Here is a 26,675-nt window from a genome sequence, read left to right as displayed (position 1 = left end):
ACCTTGTAGACTACCTTGGATCAGATATCGACTATTCTCTGAACTCTGCCTGCCTTTTTTACTAAGGATTTTGACCCTGACTATTCTGAACCTTGCCTGTCTGTCAACAGCAAGTACCTGTTTGCTTTGCTCAGTTCACGCATGCCCTGGCATGGTAGCCAGGCACTATAGCCTTGTGTATAAGTCCTAGGGACAACCGAGTACCGGTAGGCCTGCTTGCCTTATAGGGAAGGGGGCTGCTATAGGTGAAAACACAGAAGCCAGCCATAGTGTCTGACCACCTGCGTTTGGGGTAAGCGTGACATGATGTTTCCAGAAATCCAGTGTCCTTGTAACTTCCTTTGTATGGAACTATTATCCCAAATAAGCTATCTTCTGCAAACTATAAAACACCTCCTCCTTATGTAATGGAAGGGAGGAGGTGTTAGTAGTCTAATGTCAAGGAGGCAGTGTAGGGTGACAAAACTTCTACTGTACAGTAGTGTGAGTGAGTGTTGTCACCCTAATACAGGAAGTGTGTTACGGGCAGAATCACAAGGTGAATATAAAGGAAACTAAAGCAACCACCACATTTAAGGATTGTGTAAAAGCCTTGAAACCATTTATCTAGACTTCCAACACGTACTGTAGACTGATCCATCCGATATAGTCTCCGTAACACATTTTACTCAGTCAGGGGGTTACTCCTATGAGTAAGTGCCTGACCAAGTGAAACGTGTTAGGGGTCTGTTTATCAGATGGATCAGTCTATGTGCTTGAAGACTAAATAAGCTGTTTTGAGGCCTTTACATGTATAGTTGGTGAGGCCTCAGCTTGCAAGATTGGACTGAAATCACATTGTTTTTACTATTCTAAATGAAAGGGCTGCAGATCTGTTGGTCATGCGTCATGGTGAGTTTCTAATTATACAAATACAATTAGTGTAACTAGACAATCGCAGAACACAGAAATTATAAATTGATCTTTATTGAAGGTCCTTGGTGTTCCTTACCAGGGGCTCTAGAATAAGGCCTGAGTTTTTCTCTTCACTCTCCTCGCTATACAAGTCATGGTCTTTTATATAGTCCAGTACTGGATCAGGCACAAGATACCGGATACTCAACCCTCTCCGTAAGGCTTGCCGGATTTTGGTAGAAGAGATGTCATGGGTGATCCACTCTTCCACCAAATGAATATTATGCCTGTACTTCCAGAGGACATCCGACTTGTAGATGATGTTCCGCACATCGCTTCCCATCCTGGCGGTACAGACCAGACCAAAAGAAGATACAATCTCCACTATGTGTTCAGGCTTCCACAGGTTGGGGGTTTCAAATGATTCCAACATGTCCGCCCCACACAGCAGCTTCACCTGAGGGACAGCTGGAAGACACAACACAACAAAAACTCATAATTTCCTTTTTTTTTAAAAAAGTGATATGGTTATTAATTATGTGCGCTAGGAACTAATATGGCCATTTCATATATTGGACAATTATTAAATATATTTTTGAAGGAGGGGTAGGGAGGTAATGTTTATCATAATTAAACTTGTCCTCACTGTGCTGACAGATCTCCATTACCAATTGTAAATTAGATGTGCAGGACTGTCTGCTCTAACCAAGGGTTAAAGATCTCAAGTCTGCAGTGCACTGTCCCTTAAGCCTTGTTGTTAGGAACCATAAACCAGGCAGAGACAGAAAGTACAGTTAAAATCACCTTTAGCCCTGGTTCACATTGATGCGGTATTGAAATCGTGCGCGTTCAGTTGAACTCGCACAATTTCATTCCCGCATGTTAGTCCGACAATTTCAGAGACATCTGTACGGTTTCCTGCACAGATGTCTATTAAAATCGCACCTGAAATCGACAAAAGTAGTACAAAAACAACTTTTGGGAATCAGTGCGGCGCCGCAAATTCGGCGTCGCACTGATTTGGACGGTTCCTTTGTGGGCAATAGCTGCCGATTTGGCATGCCATTGTCAAATTGCATGCCAAATCGCATCAATGTGAACCAAGGCTCAATGAAATAGCAAAAATAACACAGTTCAGGAACGTATTCAAAAGCAGAAACCAGGGTTTAGATGCCAAAGCTGGTAATTCGACAAGCCAGGATCAGGACACCAGAAGTCAGCATTGTCCAGGGCAAATAATCAAGAACAGGGATCAGAAGAGAAGTCAGCTAGACCAAGTCATACGCAGGAACACACTGGAAATCATAGACCACGCAAGGGCAAGGAGAAAATGAGCTAAGCTCATTTCCTCCTTGCCCCTGCGTGGTCTATGATTTCATTTTCAGGGGCCCCTGAAGACGCATGTTGATGATGAAACGTTGGGCAACGTCAGAGACGAGTGACGCTGGACGTGGTTGGACGGAGATACGGCGGCCATCTTGATGGTTAGAAGCGCTGGTCGATTCATATTGCCTCCGTATTTCTTATTAAATGTGAGTTTGTTTTACTTATTTATACAATAAATACCCCTTGTTAAGAAGTTTGCGCAATGAGCGTTCCTTTTATACTCCCTACATGCATATGGTTCTCGAGCTACCATACGCCCATTGGAACGCACCTGGCACTTTATCCTGTTGAGAGGAGGGTCTCCTAGGATTTTCCATCTGGTCCAGAAGGAGAGGGATGTTTTGGGATTGCATGAGCAGAGGATCGCTTCTGATTCTGGGAAGATCATTCTCATCATTTGGTTACATATTATGTGTATAACCCATACACTGATGGTAAGGGTCAGTTAGTTTGGGTGATGGTGATGGTTTTTCTATTGCCTTCTGAAGTTCCCTCCATGGTGGATCTCGTCCAATAGAAGCGTCTTTTCTCCTCGGTGGTGATAGCTCTGATTGGCTCCACTTTTACTTATGTTTGGAACATTTTCCTACTATGAACTTTGCATATGATTTTAAGCGCTACACCTTTTTTTTACATTACGCTAATTGTATCCAGCAATTTAGTGTTAGCTGCTTTTTTTTTATTTATCTGTATATTTAGCGCAACAGATTTGTGTTTTTACAGAGATCAGCATAGTCAGAGGCAGCAGACAGGATCAGGAACCAGAAGTCAGCCAGGCAAGTCTTCAACAGGAAGACAGCAGAGAGTCTCTAGATATGTTCACCAAGGCAAAGGCATTTGATGAAATGAACCAGGCAGTTTGAATAGCCAGAAGCGGCTGGCTTTGGGCTTGACTGACGAGCAGGAGATGATCAACAGGTGAGCTACTGTGCAACGATGAATACTGGCAATTAACCGACAGCTGAGCACACAGAAGGAAGGGCTGAGAGCCCAGCCCTGACACCATGGCATCTCATTTTTGCACCACAGGTAATTGCTGTTTAACAGCCCTCTATGGTTTGCTACTACATTTCCAGCCCCATTCTCAATTCCCGAAGCAGTATGACTTAACCCCGGACAGCGGAATGATTGCATTTAGCCACTTCTGGACCGTAGGACATCCATGGACGTCCTTGGGTTGGAGTGATTATACCTGGATGATGCCTGCAGCTACAGGCATCATCCTGTTATCAAAATTTGCAGCCGCCGATTGCCTTCTAAGCAGAAGTGATTAGAGAAGCTGAACAGCACTTTACATGTATGCGAGAAGTGTCAGAATTGGCCTGGTAGGGAAGTAGTTAATCCTGTAGGCAAGGGCAGATGAAGGTAAATCTAACCTTCAAAATGCGTTTCCTGACAGCTCTAGAGTTTTGACAGTTAGCTAGGCATTGTTCCCAGCAATCCACACCGGCTTCATACAGTGGCTGCAGCGAGGGAATCCATGCGGCTGCAGCAGTCCCGGCAGAAATATATCCACTGCTCTTCTGGTCCTTGATGTTATACACTTTTCACTGAGATATGGTTTTACTGCCTAAACCGCTTGTTCTGCTTTTAACTATTACCATAAATTAAACTATTACACTATGGTGTGTTTGGCGCCCCCCTCTCTCTCCCTTTAACCAGTAGTATTGTATGGCTGGGCAGGACCAAGTTAAGAGATAAAAAGTGCCAAGTGTTAAAAACGATTGTAAGAGGGTATGATTTTAGAAAAGTGAATAGGTGTTAAAAATGTAGGATGTAAAGTTGTGTATTTATTTGATAGTTTTAAGGAGATTTGTCCATTACCATCCCATTCTTTCTTATCTATAGATCTCACATGCAGTTTCCAATAAGCCTTCCTAATTTGAGCTTCTGCCAGTACTGTTGGTTCCTGTAGCTGGTGGTATAATACAGAGATCAATTTAGGTAAATGTGATGTTTTTAAAGCCTCACTAAAGCCGGCCATAGACAGTTTAGCCTGCCCATACCTGGTTCGAATCTCGGCCGGTTCCTGCTAAACCGTCGAAGATTCATACCAATGTATGGGCAAGCTGAATGAACCCAGCGAACAATAAACCTTGGGTACAACCAGCCTGCCGGATTTTACATACAGTGGGGACGGAAAGTATTCAGACCCCCTTAAATTTTTCACTCTTTGTTATAGTGCAGCCATTTGCTAAAATCATTTAAGTTCATTTTTTTCCTCATTAATGTACAGACAGCACCCCATATTGACAGAAAAACACAGAATTGTTGACATTTTTGCAGATTTGTCAAAAAAGAAAAACTGAAATATCACATGGTCCCAGAGGCGTATCTAGTGAAAATGGCGCCTATGGCAAGACCTGAAACTGCGCCCCTGTCCAGCACCCAAAAATTCGGTAACATCAGCACCCATAAATACAGTAACATCAGCACCCATAAATACAGTAACATCAGCACCCATAAATGCGGCCTTACCAGCACCCAAAAATGCTGTGCCATCGCCTCTGACACTGTACAGAGGTAGAAAGGGAGTAGAATCACCAGCGACCGGGTGCTCTAGGCTGCCTAGTTTGCCTAGTGGTAGCGCCGGCCCAGTCTGCTTGGCACACACGCAGAATCGCCCATGATGACTTTAAGACCCCTTTCACACTGGAGGCATTTTTCAGGTGCTACAGCGCTAAAAATAGCGCCAGCATAGCGCCTGAAAAAAGCCTCAGCTACAAACCCAGTGTGAAAGCCTGAGTGCTTTCACACTGAGGGCGCTTCGGTGGCAGGATGTCACAAAAAGTCCTGCCAGCAGCTTCTTTGCAGCGGTGGAGGAGCGGTGAATACACCTCTCCTCCACCGCTCCTGCCCATTGAAAACAATGGGGCAGTGCTGCCATACCGCCGGCAAAGCGCTGCTGCAGCGGCATTTTGTGGATTTAACCCTTTTTTTGCCCGCTAGCGGGGGTTAAACCGCCCCCGCTAGCAGCCGAATAGCGCTGCTAAAACAACGGTAAAGCGGGGCTACAATAGCGCTGCTTTACCGCTGACGCCCGGGGCGGCTCAGTGTGAAAGGGGTCTAAGTCATCACCATGTGCGTGTGTGTGTGTGTATGCCAGGCACAAGCAGAAGCAAGTAGCCAATCAAATATAGTGCTCAATATGGATTAAATAAATATGCTTAGCCATTGATATCATAAATAAAGTGTAATAAAGTGATTTGTGCAAAAGCAGGTACTACTAACACAAATCACTTTTTTACACTTTATGATATCTATGGCTAAGCATATTTATTTAATCCAAATTGTTTGAGCACTATATTTGATTGCTTGCTTTGAAGTTGGTGCTGGTTACTGGTACACATGCACAAGATGATCAATATCATGGTGACAGGTGCTGTACAGTACTAGTACCTGCTGCTGCTGCCTGGGGGGGGGGTTCAATTGGTTTTCTACTCTGATGTCTCTTTCTTCTCCTGGTCGCCAGCCTCCATGTTCCCCTATAGACAGGCCCAGACTAAGAGCATCATGGGCCTGGTGCTAAGGATGTTGGTGGGCCTTTTTATGAAAATAAATAAAATGAAAACGCAAACAATTTTTTGTTAAATTTAAATTAAAGAGAGAGGGGGGGGTGAGAGAGAGAGAGAGAGAGAGAGAAAGGGGAACAGAGAGAGGGTGAAAGAGAGAGAGGGTGGTAGGGGGTGAAGGGGGTGAGTGAGAGAACAGGGTGAAAGAGAGGGGATGAGAGAGAGAGGGGGGTGGGAGTGAGGGGGTGAGTCTGTGGGGGGCACAGCATAGTACATTACACGGGGGGGGGGGGGGGGGGTATAGCACAGTACATCACATGGTTGGCACAACACATTACATGGTGGATACATGGATACAGCACATTTAATGGTGGGCACAGCACATTACGCGGTTGGCACTGCCCAATACAGCACATTACAAGGTAGGCACAGTACATTATATGGTGGGCACAGCACATGACATGATTGGTACTGCACAACACAACACATTGCATGGTGGGCACAGCACATGCACACAGTGGGCACAGGACCTTATATGGTGGGCACAGCACATGACATGGCAGGCACAGCTGAGCACATTACATGGTGGGCACTGGACATTACAAGTGGGCACTGCACAGAACATTATATGGTGGGCACAACACATTATATAGTGGGTACTGCACATAGCATGGTGGGCACTGCACAGCACATGACAAGGTGGGCACTGCATGACACAGCACAGCACATTACATTGTGAGCACAGCACATTAAATGGTGGACACTGCATATGACATGATGAGCCCTGCACACCACATTCCATTGTGGGTACTGCACGGCACATGCCATGGTAGACAATGTACAGCACATTACATGGTGAGTACAGCATATTACATGGTAGGCACTGCATGGTGCAGCACATGACATGGTGGGCACAAAACAGCACATGACATGGTGAGCACTGCACAGCAATTTACATGATGGGCACTGCACATGACATGGTGGGCACTGCATGACACAGCACATTACATGGTGGGTACAGCGCATTACATGGTGGGCACTGCATGGCACAGCACATGACGTGGTGGGCACAGCGCATTACATGGTGGGCACTGAATGGCACATAAGATTACATGGTGGGCACAACACATTACATGGTGGGCACTGCATGGCATAGCACGTTTCATGGTGGGAAATGCAACTGCACATTACATGTTAGGAACTGCACATGACATGGTGGGCACTGTTGAACAGCACAGCACATTACACAGTGGGCACAACACACTACATGCTGGGCACAACACATGGCAGGGTGGGCACAGCATAGCACATGACATGGTGGGAAGTGCACATGACATGGTGGGCGCTGCACATTACACGGTGGGCACTGCACATTACACGGTGGGCACTGCACATTACATGGTGGGATCACTGTATGGCACAGCACATGACATGGTGGACACTGCAAATTACATAGCGGGCATTGCAAGGCACAGCCATGACATGGTGGGCATTGCACATGACATGGTTGGCACTGGATGGCACATCACATGACATGGTGGGCACTGCACATTACATGGTGGGCAATGCAAGGCACAGCACATGACATGGTGGGCACTGCAAGGCACAGCATGACATAGTGGGCACTGAACATCACATGAAGGGCAATGCAATGCACAGCACATGACATGGTCAGCACAGCGCATTACATGGTGGGCACTGCAATGTAAAGCAAATGACATACTGGACACAGCACATTACATGGGGGGCACTGCAAGGCACATGACATGACATGGTGGGCACAGCACATTACATGGGGGGCACTGCAAGGCACATGACATGACATGGTGGGCACAGCACATTACATGGGGGCACTGCAAGGCACATGACATGGTGGACACAGCACATTACATGGGGGGCACTGCAAGGCACATGACATGACATGGTGGGCACAGCACTTTACATAGTGGGCACTGCAATGCACATGACAGGACATGGTGGGCACAGCACATTACATGGGGGCACTGCAAGGCACATGACATGGTGGGCACAGCACATTACATGGGGGCACTGCAAGGCACATGACATGACATGGTGGGCACAGCACATTACATGGGGGGCACTGCAATGCACATGACATGGTGGGCACAGCACTTTACATAGTGGGCACTGCAATGCACATGACAGGACATGGTGGGCACAGCACTTTACATAGTGGGCACTGCAATGCACATGACATGGTGGGCACAGCACTTTACATAGTGGGCACTGCAATGCACATGACAGGACATGGTGGGCACAGCACATTACATAGTGGGCACTGCAAGGCACATGACATGGTGGGCACTGGGCACAAGAGAGCACATTACATGGGGGAAGCAGCAGTCTGTCCCCTAGCACAATAATTACACAACATCCCCCTAACAAATGTACTGACCTTATCATAACAGTATGGGAGATGTCCTTCCTCCCGGGCTCCTGCTGGTTAGGACATCAGCGCCCCTCCCCCAGACATGGAGGATCTGTGTGAGTGAACAGATCCTGTGATAGGAGTCAGGCATCGGCAGAGACAGGACTCGGCTGCACTGACTTGTCTCCTCCATGTGTGCACAGAGGGCTCCTCTTCCTTCAGGAAGGCACACAGGAATTGACAAGCCACTTCCATGTGCCTATATTGAGGGGGGGGCCTGGAGCTGCAGCTCCACTAGCCCCTATGTTAATCCGGCCCTGGGCGGAGCATTAGGCTCCGCCTCCGCCAGTTACTCTATCTCTGCGTAGATGACCCAGGGGCGGTCACTCTGGCCAGACCAACTCATCGGCCGTCAGGGGGGGGCGCCTGTCACTGGCTTCCCTCCTGGCCTCCTCACTTGCTAATTTGCTGTGCCGGCGCTGCGCTCCAGCAGGCCGGTCGTGGCGCCGGGGACAAGAGTATAGCGGGAGGCGGCCGCGAGAGGACGGGTAGTGGGACTTTATTTTCTGTGCTTTTTTGCCGCCCCCCCCCCTATGGCGCCCATGGCACTTGCCATGGCTGCCATACCCTAGATACGCCTCTGCATGGTCCTAAGTATTCAAACCCTTTGCTGTGACACTCATATATTTAACTCATTTGCTGTCCATTTCTTCTGATCATCCTTGAGATGGTTCTACACCTTCATTTGAGTCCAGCTGTGTTTGATTATACTGATTGGATTTGATTAGGAAAGCCACACACCTGTCTATATAAGACCTTACAGCTCACAGTGCATGTCAGAGCAAATGAGAATCATGAGGTCAAAGGAACTGCCTGAAGAGCTCAGAGACAGAATTGTGGCAAGGCACAGATCTGGCCAAGGTTACAAAAAAAATCTGCTGCACTTAAGGTTCCTAAGAGCACAGTGGCCTCCATAATCCTTAAATGGAAGACATTTGGGAGGACCAGAACACTTCCTAGAGCTGGCCGTCCGGCCAAACAGAGCTATCGGGGGAGAAGAGCCTTGGTGAGAGAGGTAAAGAAGAACCCAAAGATCACTGTGGCTGAGCTCCAGAGAAGCAGTCAGGAGATGGGAGAAAGTTGTAGAAAGTCAACTATCACTGCAGCCCTCCACCAGTCGGGGCTTTATGGCAAGCCTCTCCTCAGTGCAAGACACATGAAAGCCCGCATGGAGTTTGCTAAAAAACATCTGAAGGACTCCAAGATGGTGAGAAATAAGATTCTCTGGTCTGATGAGACCAAGATAGAACTTTTTGGCCTTAATTCTAAGCGGTATGTGTGGAGAAAACCAGGCACTGCTCATCACCTGTCCAATACAGTCCCAACAGTGATGCATGGTGGTGGCAGCATCATGCTGTGGGGGTGTTTTTCAGCTGCAGGGACAGGATGACTGGTTGCAATCGAGGGAAAGATGAATGCAGCCAAGTACAGGGATATCCTGGACGAAAACCTTCTCCAGAGTGCTCAGGACCTCAGACTAGGCCGAAAGTTTACCTTCCAACAAGACAATGACCCTAAGCACACAGCAAAAATACTGAAGGAGTGGCTTCACAACCATCCAACCTGACAGAACTGGAGAGGATCTGCAAGGAAGAGTGACAGAGGACCCCAAATCCAGGTGTGAAAAACTTGTTGCATCTTTCCCAAAAAGACTCATGGCTGTATTAGATCAAACGGGGGCTTCTATTAAATACTGAGCAAAGGGTCTGAGTACTTAGGACCATGCGATACTTCAGTTTTTCTTTTTTAATAAATCTGCAAAAATGTCAACAATTCTGTGTTTTTCTGTCAATATGGGGTGCTGTGTGTACATTAATGAGGAAAAAAATGAACTTAAATGATTTTTAGCAAATGGCTGCAATATAACAAAGAGTGAAAAATGTAAGGGGGTCTGAATACTTTCCGTCCCCACTGTATGATTACTGTTTGTGGCTGTTATAGCCACTAGCAATAATCACTGTTTTCTCTCAGGGAAACATAATGGCTCCACGGGAGGGATTCCCTCATCAACCCTGACTGTGTAAATGGGGGAATTGCGCGGGTTTTTTTTTGTGCAACCCATGGTTGCAGGAAATAAAATCACTCTATCTATGGCTGGCTTAAGGCGTTATCAGGTAGTTCTATGGCAAGAGAGGAAAGCTCTATTTGAGAAGCATGCCTCAACTGGAGAAATCTAGATAGCATGCCCCCCAATACAGTAATCTGACCATAATTAGTGACTCAAAAGCTGGGTACACACATAGGTTGATATACAGGGGCAGACCCATAATAGTCCATGACTGGTTGAAGCAGGGATCCAGGATCACAGTAGGGATATGGCTGCTAAACAATCAGGGGTCAGGGATCCTGGAATAGTTATGGATTGACTTTTATGGAAACGGTATTGGTTACTAGCACTGGCAGTGGTCTAGGAACTGAGACTAGGCAGGTATTCTGCTGGAATATCAGCAAAGGTAAAATATTACTCATGGCCGTTAGGTAGTCAGTCAGGCATTGTTTTGATGAGACTTTACACTCAAGTAAAAAAGATGGAGCACCATTTGTAACTGGCAGCCTCACCAGACAGAACATAGCGTATTTATTGTGGAGGTCTTAGAGTCATTTCTAGGAAACCTGTTGGATCCCTCTGCATTTTATGACAGGCCAACAAATCTTAAGTTACAGCTTCATAGTTTATTTTCAAAGTCGCTACGCCTCGGTAAAAGTGTCTGTAGCTGATATTGATGTTGGCAAGAGGCACTCTATAAGGGAGGCAGCTGATCCTCCACCATGCCAGGTCTCCTTGACCCTTTCAAAGAGGTTTTTTAGATCTTACTGTATAATGAAAACATCCAGTTTAACCTTTTCCAGTTTTGTGGTCAGAGTGTTTTGAGATACCATAGATTCTGAACCAAATGGTGTACTAAAATATTTACCAGTGCCCATAAAATGCAGCCTGACTATTGCCAATTAAATGCAGCCTTACCTGTGCCAATGAAATTCAGCCTGACCTGTGCCCATGAAATGCAGCCTGACTTGTGCCAATGAACAGTGGCGGTGCATCCATAAGGGCGCACGGGCGCCGGCCCCTCTCTCCTGCCACCCCCCTCTAGCTCCAATAGATAGATTCATGCATTGCATGAATCTATCTATGGCCGCCGCTGCCACCCCCTATTCAGGCGCCCGGCCCTATTTCGGGTGCCGGGCGCCTAAACTACAGCGGCGGGGATGTATTTTTGAAGCACCTGATAAGAGCCATAGGCTCTAATAGGCGTCAAAAAAGGTCTCTTGCGAGCGCCATGCTGGGCGCTCTCGCAGGTCACTCAGCTGTGTTAGAAAAGCGAATGAACATTCGCTTTCCTAACACTAAATCGTGTCTCCGCCTATCAGGGGTTCGGATCTGTTACCTGTCACCTGATTGAAATGACAGGCACTGTGATTGGACGCCTATCAGGCGCCCAATCATAGCAGAGGACGGGAAGAGAGGACGGGAGAAGACATCGAGGAGCATTAAGGAGCTGTCCCACAGAGACAGGGTAAGTGCAGACGGCGGGCCGGCGGGGGGCACACTGGCAGCATTTGATATGGCACAGTGTCTGTGTTTGATGGGGCACAGTGGGAGCATTTCATGGGGCACAGTGGGAGAATTTGATGGGGCACAGTGGCTGCGTTTGATGGCCACAGTGGCTGCGTTTGATGGAACAGTGGCGGAAATTGATGGGCACAGTGGCTGCGTTTTTATGGTACAGTGGCTGCGTTTGAGGGCACAGTGGCAGCAATTGATGGGCACAGTGGCTGCGTTTGATGGTACAGTGGCGGCAATTGATGGGCACTGTGGCTGCGTTTGATGATACAGTGAGGCTGCAATTGTTTTTTTCGGAGTTTTTCAGTTTTACGCCCCCCAAAAATTTTGAGCACCAGCCGCCACTGCCAATGAAATGCAGGCTTACCAGTTACATGAAATGCAGCTTGACCTTTCTCATGTAATACACCCTGACCTGTCCCGTGTAATGCAGCCTTACCTGTCCCATGTAATGCAGCCTGACCTGTCCCATGTAATGTAGCCTGACCTATCCCATGTAATGCAACCTGACCTGTCCCAAGTAATGCAGCCTTACCTGTCCCATGTAATGCAGCCTGACCTGTCCCATGTAATGTAGCCTGACCTATCCCATGTAATGCAACCTGACCTGTCCCAAGTAATGCAGCCTGACCTGTCCCAAGTAATGCAACCTGACCTGTCCCAAGTAATGCAGCCTGACCTGTCCCAGGTAATGCAGCCTGACCTGTCCCAAGTAATGCAGCCTGACCTGTCCCAAGTAATGCAGCCTGACCTGTCCCAAGTAATGCAGCCTGACCTGTCCCAAGTAATGCAGCCTGACCTGTCCCAAGTAATGCAGCCTGACCTGTCCCATGTAATGCAGCCTGACCTGTCCCAAGTAATGCAGCCTGACCTGTCCCAAGTAATGCAGCCTGACCTGTCCCAAGTAATGCAGCCTTACCTGTGCCTGGCGACTCGCGAGGACGTCATCACATCTGCCTGTCACTCAGATAGAAGACAGACCATTCGGCCACTCGGGCTGCTCTGTCTTCTGTGAGTGACGGGCTCAGCCGGGAGATCGACTGGCACTCGCGATAGACAGCCAGCCCGGTATTGTGACATGGCAGCGGTGACGGGGAGGAGGCCTGGTCAGTATTTGCTCCATAAGACGCGGAGACATGTTCCCCCACTTTTTTTTGGGGGGGGGGAAGTGCGTCTTATGGAGCAAAAAATACGGTAACTTCTAGGATTTGGTAGTGTCTAGTAGCACAGTGGTATTAGTGTCCAAGGCAAATTAATCTCCCGTCAGGTGTTAGTGAAAAACCGCCATCTTTGTCTTGTTGAGTTTTGCACTCACCACTTGGGTACGTGTTGGAAGGGACATACACTATATTGTCAAAAGTATTAGGACACCTGCCATGAACATGAACGCATATGAACTGTAATGGCATCCCAGTCTTAGTCCAGGACAGTCAAGTTCCTCCACCCCAAACTCTCGCTCATCCGTGTCTTTATGGACCTTGTTTGTGCACTGGTATGCAGTCATGTTGGAACAGGAAGGGGCCATGGATGAGCAAGTTTGGGGTGGAGGACCTTGCCTGGCCTGCACAGAGTCCTGACCTCAACCCGATAGAACACCTTTGGGATGAATTAGAGCAGAAACCGCAAGCTAGGCCTCTGGTCCAGCATCAGTGCCTCACCTCACAAATGCACTCCTGGATGAATGGTCAAACATTCCCATAGACACACTCCTAAACCTTGTGGACAGCCTTCCCAGAAGAGTTGAAGCTGTTATAGCTGCAAAGGGTGGGCCAACTCAATATTAAACCCTACGGACTAATGCCCCATACACACGGTCGGACTTTGTTCGGACATTCCGACAACAAAATCCTAGGATTTTTTCCGACTGATGTTGGCTCAAACTTGTCTTGCATACACACGGTCACACAAAGTTGTCGGAAAATCCGATCGTTCTAAACGCGGTGACGTAAAACACGTGGGACTATAAACGGGGCAGTGGCCAATAGCTTTCATCTCTTTATTTATTCTGAGCATGCGTGGCACTTTGTCCGTCGGATTTGTGTACACACGATCGGAATTTCCGACAACGGATTTTGTTGTCGGAAAATTTTATATCCTGCTCTCAAACTTTGTGTGTCGGAAAATCAGATGGAAAATGTGTGATGGAGCCTACACACGGTCGGAATTTCCAACAACGAGGTCCTATCAAACATTTTCTGTCGGAAAATCCGACCGTGTGTACGGGGCATTAGACTAGGATGCCATTAAAGTTCATGTGCGTGTAAAGGTAGGTGTCCCAATACTTTTGACAATATAGTGTAGCTGAAAAAGGTACCACCAGGTGTAGGATAGATGGGTGAAAATGGGGTGCTCTTCTGCATTGAAAGCTGATACAGGTTAGGCTTCAGGGTGCAGCTGCAGTGGAGCTCTCACTACCCGTGCCTAAATATCTTAAAGTTTAGGAGCATCACAAAATCATTTGGCCATCATATCTTACCTCTGCTTTCCAAGTAGTTATGTTCAGGGACATCCTGGCAATTGCTGTCCCTTTTATGCTTGTTAGTCTCCCTGTACCCAAATGTATCCATATTCCCTCCATAATTCATATCCACACGCTGCTGCTGCTGGTGGTGTCTGAAAAAGGTATTTAAAAAAAGTTTAAAAAATAAAACTTTTCCTTTGCCTTATTCATCAGGACTAGACAATCAACTCCTACAATGGTTGAGAGTCCCAGCAGGTTTGTCAACTGCTGACTTTTAGGGTATGGCCCAATTTCTAGTTCCCCCCATACTCTGGAGGGTATTGGTTTGCCTTTATGGGTTACCTTAAAACTGCTACAGTGTCCGTCCAGTCCTGTTTCAAACACTCCCAAGGGTCCACCTTTATCCAGTCTGATGTCTGAATCGCCAATTGGGCCATTGACAGCCGATGTGGTCCCTCGACTAGGCCTTTCTTTTTGTATCCATCGCTCACAGGAGATATAATACCTTTTACTACCTTATAGTTTCCTGCATGGGAAAATCAACAAATACATATAGGAGAATTAGCCACTTACAGTATCTCACAAAAGTGAGTACACCCCTCACATTTTTGTAAATATTTTATTCTATCTTTTCATGTGACAACACTGAAGAAAATAGGATTTTTAAATACAGCTTACCTGTAAAATCCTTTTCTTGGGCATACATCACGGGACACAGAGGCTTGGTAATTACTTAGTGGGTTAGATAGTACCTTCAGGTAATGGGACACTGGTAACCCTAATTACCAGATGAGTTCCTCCCCTATATAACCCCTCCCATATGGAGAGTACCTCAGTTTTGTAGCAAAGCAATAGGTACCCCAACGTATAACCCCTTAGAGGGCCGGGAGCTCTGTGTCCCGTGATGTATTCCCAAGAAAAGGATTTTACAGGTAAGCTGTATTTAAAAATCCTATTTTCTTGTTCATACATCACAGGACACATAGGTTTGGTAATTACTTAGTGGGATGCCCAAATTGAGGGGAGGGAGACACAGATCAGAAAATACATAGACCTCCAACGGACAAGAGAATCTATACTGTTGCCTGCAGCACACTGCGCCCAAAGGCGGCATCCTCATGCCCTCTTACATCCACCTGATAGAAACTAGTGAATGTATGGACTGAAGACCAAGTTGCAGCCCTGCAGATCTGAGCCATGGAGGCCTGGTGATGCACTGTCCATGAAGCACTAACCGCTCTAGTTGAGTGTGCCTTAACCTGAAAAGGAGGAATCTTCTTCTTTATACCATAGGCTTGAATAATAACTTGCCAAATCCATCTAGATAGTTGGATAGTCTAGATAGATAGATAATCCAATAGTGGATTTCAACGTTGTCTGTCCCTTTCTGAGGTCTTCTGGCAGAATAAACAGACAATCAGTCTTTCGTATCTGAGCGGTTGCCTGCAGATAGACACTGACTGCTCTTACAACATCTAGAGAGTGTAACAACTCCTCTTCCGCTGATCTGGAAAAAAGGACGGTAGGACCACATCTTGATTCAGATGGAATCCTGAGACCACCTTGGGTAAAAAAGTCGGGTGAGGACGCAACACCACCCTGTCTTTGTGAATAATCAAATATGGCTCTTTACAAGAAAGAGCTGCTAATTCTGATACCCTTCTAGCTGAGGCAATGGCTACCAAAATGACCAGTTTCTTTGTCAGAAGAACTAAAGAAGCATGGTGCAATGGTTCAAAGGGTTGTTCTTGCAGAACTGACAAAACCAAATTCAGATCCCATGGGCACACAGGAGGTTTGACTGGCGGATTCAAGCGCAGTGCCCCCTGAACAAAGGCCCGGATCAGGGAATGTGAGGCAAGTAGTCTTTGAAAGAATACTGAAAAGGCCGAGATCTGGACCTTGATAGTGCTCAAAGCCAGCCTCATTTTAATGCCTAATTGAAGAAAAGCAAGAATCCTGCTAATGGCATACTTTCTAGGATGCCCCCCGGGTTCACACCAGGAAACATATGCCTTTAGTTTTGCTGTAGTAGATGAGCCTGGAGGCCGGCATTAACCAGAGTGAAAAGGACTGATTCCGAGAGCCCATGGCTTTTCAGAATGTGGATCTCAGCAGCCAAACCATCAAATTCAGACTTCGTAAGGCAGGATGGAATATTGGACGTTGTGAGAGCAGATCTGGACGCATCGGGAGAACCCAAGGTCTTCCCACTGCCATCTTTACGATCTCTGCATACCAAGGTCATCTGGGCCAAGTTGGGGCCACCAGAATGACTGACTTTGCTTCCATTTTGACCCTCTGAAGGAACCACGGAAGAAGAGGAATTGGAGGAAAGGCATAGATCAGAGAGTACCGATCCCATGGAATTGTTAAGGCATCTGACCCTTGTGCTAGCAGATCCTTTACTCTTGACACAAAGCTGTCCAGTTTTTTTGTTGAACCTGGTCGCAAACAGGTCTACATCCGGGGTACCCCAATTTTGACATATGGTCTGAAATATGTCAGGGTGTAGAGACTATTCTCCTGGACCCAGCTGCTGGCGGCTTAGAAAATCCGCCTGCCAATTTTCTACCCCTGGAATAAAGATCGCAGACAAGCAAGGAATATGCCTTTCTGCCCAGAAAAAAATGTGATTTACCTCCTTTTGGGCATCCAGGCTCCTGGTGCCTCCTTGGTGATTGATATAAGCCACAGTCGTGGCATTGTCGGACTGTACCTGGACAGGATGACCCTGTAGTCTGAAAGTCCAGACCATGAGGGCTAGATGAATTGCCCGTATTTCCAGAATGTTGATGGGCAAGAGCCTTTCGGCTATGGACCATCTTCCCTGGGTGGAAGCTTCTTCCAGAACTGCTCCCCAGCCTATCAGGCTGGCATCTGTGGTTACGAGTTTCCAAGTAACTGGGACAAAGGACTCTCCTTTTAGAAGATTCTTGGTCAGTAACCACCAATTGAGGCTTTGGCGCACCCCTGGGGATAGGTACATTGGAAGGTCCAAGGCTTGTACCCTCTTGTTCCAGGCAGAGAGGATGCTGCTTTGTAAAGGCCTCGAGTGAAACTGGGCGTAAGGGACAGCCTCGAAAGAGGCGACCATTTTCCCCAATAGTCTCATATATAGTCGGATGGAGGGATTTCCTGTTGCTGTGACCACCCGGATCGAATCTTTTATGGCCCTGGCTTTTGATCTGGGTAAGAACGCTTTGCTTTGGACTGTGTCTATGATCATGCCCAAGTACTCCAGCCTTTTTAGGGGCTGCTAGGAGGATTTCTGTAGATTGAGGACCCAGCCTAGGTACTCTAGGTACTTTACCGTGCAAAACACATTGTGGCTTAGGCGTGTTACGAACTGTTCTATGAGTAGCAAATCGTCCAGATAAGCTGTCACAGTTATGCCCTGAGCCCTTAGATTTGCCAGGGGTGGGGCCACAATTTGAAAGTGGCGCTGATCCACCGAGGTTTGAGTAGAACCCTGAGCCTTGCTCTTCCGGGGCCACCTCTATAATTACCCCTTGGGATAACAGACGTTCTAAGGCCCGAAGTAAGGGCCTTCTTTTTTCTGGATCCCTGGAGACTCTTGACCTTAGGAAACAAGATGGCGGAAGCTCCCGGAATGCTAGCTTGTAGCCCAGAAACACCGTGGAGGCTACCCATTTGTCCTGAATCTCTTCCCGCCAGGCGCCTGCAAACTGCAGCAGCCTTCCCCCCACTCGGCCGAGGGGGGGCACCTTTTCATAGGGAGGCTTTGGGGTTCTGTTTACCAGAACTGTTTACCAGATTTTTGACCCTAAGGTTTCTTTTTCATTTGGGCTTGACTTTGGACCTTTCCCCTAGTATTTGATTGGGGAGGCCGTCGCCACTGCCTGGAGGATGAGGCTTACTCTTCCTTTTGACCGGTAACAACGTGGTTTTACCCCCGGTAATCTTCTGGATATATCTGTCCAGATCATCCCCAAACAGGCGTTCTCCAAGAAACGGGAACCCAGTTAAATATTTTTTGCATGAAGCCTCAGCTGCCCAATGTTTAAGCCAAAGGGACCTGCGCATGTGTACCAGCAGGAGAGTGAGGCGAGATGCTTGCTGAGCAGAATCCATAAAGGCATCAACCATAAAACACAAGGCTTTAGGAAGGTCTGCATAAACCTCGGCCTCCTCAGTGGAAAGGAGGATAAGCACCTGCTTCATTTTGTTCCTTGAGGAACTGGCACATGCCAATTGCTGCGACCGTAGGCTGGACCACAGTGCCCGCCACAGAGAAAGAGGCTTTAAAAAAAGTTTCCAGCTTTTTGTCAGTTGGATCCTTAAACCCTTGACCCTTTAACCCTCTTGGGCATGGAGTTCACCAGAGCTTCACAGGTTGCCACTAGAGTCCTCTTCTACTCCTCCATGACGACATCACGGAGCAGGTGGATGTTAGAGACCTTGCGCTTCTCCACCTTCCATTTGAGGATGCCCCACAGATGCTCATTAGGGTTTAGGCCTGGAGACATGCTTGAGCAGTCCATCACCTTTACCCTCAGATTCTTTAGTAAGGCAGTGGTAGTCTTGGAGGTGTGTTTGGGGTCGTTACGTTGGAATACTGCCCTGTGGCCCAGTTCTCCAAAGGGAGGGGGTCATGCTCTGCTTTAGTATGTCACAATACATGTTGGCATTCATCTTTCCTTCAATGAACTGTAGCGCCCCAATCCCGGCAGCACTCATGCAGCCCCAGACCATGACGCTTCCACCACCATGTAGGCAAGACACACTTGTCTTTGTACTCCTCGCCTGGTTGCCGACGCACATGCTTGACACCATCTGAACCAAATAAGTTTATCTTGGTCTCATCAGACCACAGGACATGGTTCCAGTAATCTATGTCCTTAGTCTGCTCGTCTTCAGTAAACTGTTTGGGGACTTTCTTGTGCATCATCTTTAGAACAGGTTTCCTTCTGGGACGACAGCCATGCAAACCAATTTGATGCAGTGTGAGGCATATGGTCTGAGCACTGACAGGCTGACCCCCCACCTCTTCAACCTCTGCAGCAATGCTGGCAGCACTCATACGTCTATTTCCCAAAGACAACCTCTGGATATGAAGCTGAGCACGTGCACTCAACTTTTTTGGTTGACCATGGCGAGGCCTGTTCTGAGTGGAACCTGTCCTGTGAAACCACTGGTCTTGGCCACCGTGCTGCAGCTCAGTTTCAGGATCTTGGCAATCTTCCTATAGCCTAGGCCATCTTTATGTAGAGCAACAGTTCTTATTTTCAGATCTTCAAAGAGTTCTTTGCCATGAGGTGCCATGTTGAACTTCCAGTGACCAGTATGAGAGAGAGAAAGCGATAACACCAAATTTACCACACCTGCTCCCCATTTACACCTGAGACCTTGTAACACTAATGAGTCACATGACACCAGGAGGGAAAATGTCTAAATGGGCCCAATTTGGACATTTTCACTTAGGGGTGTACTCACTTTTGTTGCCAGCAGTTTAGAAATGAATGGCTGTATGTTGAGTTATTTTGAGGGGACAGCAAATTTACACTGTTATACAAGCTGTACACTCACTACTTTACATTGTAGCAAAGTGTAATTTCTTCAGTGTTGTCACATGAAAATATATAATAAAATATTTACAAAAATATGAGAGGTGTACTCAATTTCGTGAGATACTGTACATACTGCCGAATATACATTATATTGTCATCAGGACGGATGCTTTTACACGCACATGAACTTTAATGACATCCCAGTCTTAGTCTGTAGGGTTCAATATTGAGTTGGCCCACCCTTTGCAGCTATAACAACTTCTACTCTTCTGGGAAGGCTGTCCACAAGGTTTAGGAGTGTGTCTATGGGAATGTTTGACCATTCTTCCAGAAGCGCATTTGTGAGGTCAGGCACTGATGGTGGATGAGAAGGCCTGCCTCACAGTCTCTACTCTAATTCATCCCAAAGGTGTTCTATCTGGTTGAGGTCAGGACTCTGTGCGGGCCAGTCAAGTTCCTCCACCCCAAACTCGCTCATCTATGCCTTTATGGACCTTGCTTTGTGCACTGGTCCAAATAATTTGGTGGAGGGGGGATTATGGTGTTGGGTTGTTTTTCAGGGGTTCAGAACATGGTTTGCACAGATCTGAACAGAACCTTATGCCCTATTCTCCAGTTCCAATTTAGAATTGTAGCTAGGTTGTAGTCAGCTTGAGCTTTGTATTGTTATAGTTCTGCTTTCTTTGGGTTTTTCCTAAGCTCAGGGTATTGTTTGCTTATGCCTGTTGCAGAAGAGTGCTCCACATCAGATATTGTAATAAGAAACATGCCATATCATAAATACAACTTTTTCAGAACTTTCTCGCCGCATGGCAGGACTGCTTAGCAATGGGTAGGTTTCTGGTTACCTGTAGAGTGAAGATGGTCCCGCGCCTCTTCAAGCATCCTCAAGTGCATTGTAGTGATTGGGTTATATGAACCAGCAGCCAGTAGAACAACTTCTGTTTGTTCATCTGATTTCTCCATGGTATGTGATGGCTCCCAGTGATTCTAGCGGATTGTGTCTGGATTTATTTATACAACCTTAAAGCAAAAGTATAAACTTGATCGAGAGATTGAATATACCAAAATTACTGCATGTGAAATTATGTCTACATCTCTAAAAGGATATTACCCAGCCAACACTGAAAAGTGATTCACACCTCTAACCGATGATATATACCAAATGTAGTGCGTCCAAAAGCAGGGCACAACACGTCAGCTGAGGTCATGCCAGTGATGTCATCACTTATGGGAGGAGCCTAACACCGAGTGCTTTGCAGAGCGGTCCAGATTTTTTGCAGCGCTGTCATATTACATTCTTACTGGATGTTGTTTTTACCGCGGTTACATTTATGTTTAATGTGAGTGTTTCTATTCTTTTTGGCCAGTGAATAAATCATAGCAGAGAACACTATGGCTTGTTTGTTCTCTCTTTGTGCTTTTTGGTGGCTAAGAAAGCTGAGCTGACAAGCGAGTCCACAGAGGAGACTGCAGAAAGTCCTGAGGAGTGGGAGAGCCCGGGGTGCTGGGAGAACCCCATCCAGAGTGGTTGTCCATGTACGGAATTGCTGCAAGCATAGGCAAAGTGAGCCTGAGGAGCCCTGGCTCTGGCTCTAATCAGGTGCTTAAAAAAAAAACCTCACCTCTGTAATTCAAACGCCCGGCGTCCTGAATAGGGGGTGGCGGCGGCGATGGAAAGGGGAGACGGCACCCGTGTGCCCTTAATGTATGGACCGCCCCTGACTATCATGTTTGTTTTGTCACTTTACATTGTTCATGGTTTACTGGTGTTGGAGTGATATTTATGCTAATAAACCTCACTTAAAGTGGAGTTCCACCCACTTTTACAGCTCTTTAGCATCCCTCACTAAACTGTGCACTGTAAACAAAATGGATATTTTTTTATTTTTTTTCTCAGCACCTACTGTATATCTGCTGTATTCATTTTTCACTTCCTCCTCCCTGGCAGCGGCCCATCGCATCATTTCCTGTTTGCAATGCCTTCTGGGAAGAGGCGGCAACTTCCTCTGAAACTGCTGTTTTTATGGAAACCTGACCTGAAACCTATTACACTGCTTGTGCTGCACTGAGCATGTGCGAGATCTGCAAGGATGGGATCCAGGAAGAAATACAGTCTGGCTTCAGATGCCCACACTTAAGATGGCCACAGCCTGCTGTAAGTTTATAAAATAACAAACTACTGCTATAAACTAACAAAACAGACCTTAGTTTACAGACTAACTTTACTAGAATACATTAAGCTTGTCTATTATAGGGGTATTTTTATTTAAAAAGTATAATTTTGGCCAGAACACCACTTTAAATTTATTCAGTCTGGTTCCTGATTTCTTAAGGTACAGCCCACTGATCTGGTCATCCTTGCTGGTTACCTGCCTTTGGTATCCCTTCCAGAAAGCCCACCTTGCAAAAGGCGTTCTTTAATAATTTGGGGATTGACAGTTCAGCTATTGTTGCTGTTAAATTAATCCAGTTTTTCCAGTTTAACTAGCTTAGTGTGCTTTTGTTTTACACAGGTTATTTGAGAAAACAAAGGTTATTTCATTTTATTGTGCTGTTTAGTTCCTTGGCATGCTTCATCAGCTTAACCCTGTTATTGCTGTAACTGTTTTCTTTTCTTTCCTTTCAGGGCTCTTTCCTGCTCTATTAACCCTTTCATGACTAAGCCCATTTCTGACATTTGGTGTTTACAAGTTAAAATCTGTATTTTTTGCTAGAAAATTACTTAGAGCCCCCAAACATTATATATATATATATATATATATATATATATATATATATATTTATTTTTTTTTAGCACAGAATCTAGAAAATAAAATGGCGATTGTTGCAATATTTTATGTCACACGGTATTTGTGCAGCGGAGTTTTAAACGCAACTTTTTTGGGAAAGGGACACTTTTATGAATTAAAAAAAAAACGAAACAGTAAAGTTAGCCCAATTTTTTTTGTATAATGTGAAAGATGATGTTATGCCGGATAGATAGATAGATAGATAGATAGATAGATAGATAGATAGATAGATAGATAGATAGATATAAATAGATACAAAACATGTCATGCTTTATAATTGCACGCACTCGTGGACTGGCGACAAACTACGGTACCTAAAAATCTCCATAGGCGGCATTTTTTTTTTACGATTACCAGGTTAGAGATACAGAGGAGGTCTAGTGCTAGAATTATTGCTCTCTCTCTGACGATCGCGGCAATTCCTCACACGTGTGATTTGAACACCGTTTACATATGCGGGCGCGATTTATTTTATTTATTTTTATATTAATAAATTGTGTTTAAAAAAAAAAATTTGATCACTTTTATGTAAACATCCCTTGTGACAGTAATAGGTGGTGACAGGTACTCTTTATGGAGGGATCAGGGGTCTAAAAGACCTCCAATCCCTCCTTTGCACTTCAAAGTATTCAGATCGCCGTTTTCGCATGCGACTAATTTCTCCATAAAGGATAACCAAAAAGTCTTGCGAGCAACTAGTGTTTTTTGGAATCATCTAATATCTCAGCCAGCAACTGGTAGCACACTCCCCATATAAATGTGATAAAGTGTTGAATAAAATAAATAAACAGTTGCGCTAATTGTTGCAATCCATATTCAAAATCAAAAATATATAAACAGTGCCATCAACATTATTTCATTTCTTTTCATTTCTTCCTTAACCACTTAAGGACCGGAAGGATTTGCCCCCTTTAACTTTGATTTGGCTTTAACTGACAATTGCACGGGCGTGCGACACTGTACTCAAACAAAATTGACATCCTTTTTTTCCCCACAAATAGAGCTTTTTGGTGGTATTTGATAAACTTTGCGATTTTTATTTTTTGTGCTATAAACAAAGAGCAACAATTTTGAAAAAAAACAAAAAAAAGATATTTTTTTCATTTTTGCTACAATACATATCCAAAAAAAATATATAACAATATATAATATATATAACAAAAAACAAATGTATTCATCAGTTTAGGCTGATACATATTTTTATATATTTTTTATATTATATATATATATATATATATATTTATAGTTATATTTATTATTTATATATATTTATATATTTATATATATATATATATATATATATATATATATATATATATATATATATATATATATATTTTTTTTTTTTATATGTATATATTATATATTCATATTCTTATATTATACATATTCATATATATTCTGCTACATATTTTTGGTAAAAAAAAAAAATCACAATAGGCGTATATTGATTGGTTTGCACAAAAGTTATCGCGTCTACAAACTATGGGATAGATTTAGGGACTTTAATTTATTTTTTTATCACTTCTACTAGTTATGGCGGCAATCTCCGATGTTTAGCGACATTGCAGCGGACAAATCTGACCCCAAATTACACTTTTTGGGGACCAGTGACATTATTAGATTGCTGTAACAGTGCTGTAAAAATGCACTGATCGATGTAAAAATGACACTGGCAGGGAAGTGGTAAACACTAGGTAGCGATCAAGGGGTTAAGTGTGTTCCCTCAGCGTGTTCTAACTGTAGGGGGGATGGGCTACCAGGGAAATGACTGTTCCCGAACACTGGGAACAAAAGATCTCTGACATGTCCCCCGTCAGAATGGGGATCCGCCTTGATTACAAAGGCAGATCCCCATTCTGCCTCTGTATTAGGCGATCATGGGCTGCTGGCAGACATTGAGTCCCCTTGATCCACGGGCACGCTCCCTGCAGCCTGCGCGAGCCGTCGTGCAATGACGGCGGTTTGCGCAGAAGAGCCAAACTGCCGCAGTACAACTGCGGCGGGCGGTCGTAAAGTTGTTAAAGTGTGCAGTAAACTAATGAATCCCCTTGTGAAAGAACAAAACATGAAAAACATACATTTCAGTGACACATTCCTTAAACCTCTATTTCAATGTGTGATTTTATCGATGTAGTTTTCGATCAAAGTCCAATATATCTTATCATTCATAAAATAAAATTTGCTCCCCAGTGTTCCCCCCTTGGGTTTTGTGCTCACCTTAATTGATGTGACCTCACAACTAAGTTTGGTCTGAAAAAGCGATTTAGTCTCCCAGGACTAATGAAATGTCTTTTTCTCCTTCAAGTTTCTCTGTATGTGTCTCCAAATGGCCGTGATTAACCGATGCGTGCAAAAGTTAAGAGGCTCCACATAAACTGTTTACAACTTTGAACTTTATATGATATAAAATAATATATATTGGGCTTTGATCCAAAGCTACATATAAAAAAAAAATCCCACATTGAAATAGATGTTTAAAGAGGAAGTAAAGCCTCATAAAAAAAAAATAAATACATAAAAAAAACCACACCCTGCAAGGCAAAGGCATAATGAGCTAGTATGCATAGCAAATAAGCTCATTATGAATTACTTACCTGAGATCGAGACCCCCCGAATCGGCCCTCATTCGCCACCCCCGATGCCGCCATCTATCCCGCAGTGACTTTCAGGTAAAGCGGCGCCGGCGCTGTGACTGGCCGGAGCCGCGATGACGTCACTCCCGCGCATGCGCGCTGGTGCCGCCACTAACGGCATGATCGCCGTTAGAAATGGCATGCTCATTGCGCCTGCGCCCGATGTGCTAGACATCGGTGCCTCTATTCCTGCAAATATCTCCTAAACGTTTTAGGTTTGGAAGATATTTCTTGCCCCTACAGGTAAGCCTTAATCTAGGCTTACCTGTAGGTTAAAGTGGTTGTAAGGGGTTTACACTTTAAAGATTTTTGTACTGGCAAGCACATTTCTGTGATTATACGGTTAATTTCCTCTAGATGTGTGCTTACTTGTTCATTTATTTCCCCCATCATGCATTATTTTTTTTAACAGAAGGAATGTTTATTAAGATAAAACATCAGTTTACATGTGAATAACTGTAGACATTACAAGAGAGCGATGTATTTCATCTAACATGTATTGGCTTAAGTATCTTACGGATATTAGACAGATTCAACTAGTGAGGAACATAGGAATACAAACATCCAACTCATCTGGAAGGCACAGGTACCAACATCATCATATTTAATGCATTAAATTGCGTGAGGGGGAGTTCTAGTGTTGGTTCAGGTCAGCGAAGATAAAGGGGTGGGGGTGGGGGGTTGAAGAAGAAGAGGGGGGGCTCGAGGAAGGAAGAGAAAGAAAGGAAAAAAAGGGAGAAAAAAAATATAAAATTAATATAAAAGTTTGGGGGGGGGGGGGGCAGGGGTCACGATACAGACTACACCGTAAGGTGTCTGGCCTCTACCCATGCCAACCATATTTTCTGAAACTTTTTTGGCCAGTTGCAGCCCATATACATCAGCTTATACAGTGGAAGAGTAGCAATCACCATTGTTCTTCATGTAGAAATCCTGGGTGGTTCAGGTGCCTTCCAGTTAATTAGTATAGTTTTCCTGGCATAGTAAGCAGTATAAAAAGTAAACAGTTTGGTGTGTGTGTGTAATTAGTAGGTATATATACAGTTATGCCGTGTACACACAAGCGGAATTTCCGTCGGAAAAATCTTGGATGGTTTTTCGGCCAGAATTCCGCTCAAGCTTGTCTTGCATACATGTGGCCACACCAAATTCCGACCGTCCAGAACGAGGTGACGTACACCACGTACGACAGGTCTAGAAAACGTAAGTTCAATACTCAGCGCGCCACCCTTTGGGCTCCTTCTGCTAATCTCGTGTTTATCTCGTGTTAGTAGAAGTTTGGTGAGAGTCGATTCGCGCTTTTCAGACTCGTGCTTTTCCAATCGCTACTGCTCTTCAGTTTGTGCTTGTGGGTTTGTATCTGGTTTTCAGTGCGTGTAGTCAGTTCGTATCTATTTTTCAGTGCGTTCTTCTCCGTTCATTTCTGATTTTCAGCTCACTCTTCACAGGCCT

General features: G+C 45.3%; 1 protein-coding gene and 1 long non-coding RNA gene across 2 annotated transcripts in view; one reads left to right on the top strand and one right to left on the bottom strand.

Annotated features, from left to right (window-relative positions):
• Window positions 1-26,675, top strand: part of LOC141111341 (uncharacterized) — a 367,423-nt gene that overhangs the window by 130,250 nt on the left and 210,498 nt on the right. The gene's annotated exons all lie outside the window — the stretch shown is intronic.
• LOC141111336 (nicotinamide/nicotinic acid mononucleotide adenylyltransferase 1-like) lies at window positions 951-24,962 on the bottom strand. Its single transcript, XM_073603533.1, has 5 exons — window positions 24,808-24,962; window positions 20,644-20,818; window positions 14,607-14,790; window positions 14,280-14,416; window positions 951-1,362 (listed from the first exon to the last, which is right to left on the bottom strand). Exons 2-5 carry the CDS (start codon window positions 20,759-20,761, stop codon window positions 965-967), a joined length of 837 nt encoding a protein of 278 aa, XP_073459634.1. The 5' UTR covers window positions 20,762-20,818; window positions 24,808-24,962; the 3' UTR covers window positions 951-964.

Source organism: Aquarana catesbeiana, linkage group LG10 (genome assembly GCF_042186555.1).
Source record: "Aquarana catesbeiana isolate 2022-GZ linkage group LG10, ASM4218655v1, whole genome shotgun sequence".
NCBI lineage: Eukaryota > Metazoa > Chordata > Amphibia > Anura > Ranidae > Aquarana > Aquarana catesbeiana.
This window is presented reverse-complemented; position numbering and strand designations above follow the sequence as displayed.

Coding starts and splice junctions, on each gene's coding strand:
- LOC141111336 (XM_073603533.1), bottom strand. CDS start 20,761: ATGGAGAAATCAGATGAACAAACAGAAGTTGTTCTACTGGCTGCTGGT. Junction 14,417..14,606: donor GACACTGTAGCAGTTTTAAG/GTAACCCATAAA, acceptor TACCTTTTTCAG/ACACCACCAGCAGCAGCAGC. Junction 1,363..14,279: donor TAACTACTTGGAAAGCAGAG/GTAAGATATGAT, acceptor TGTGTCTTCCAG/CTGTCCCTCAGGTGAAGCTG.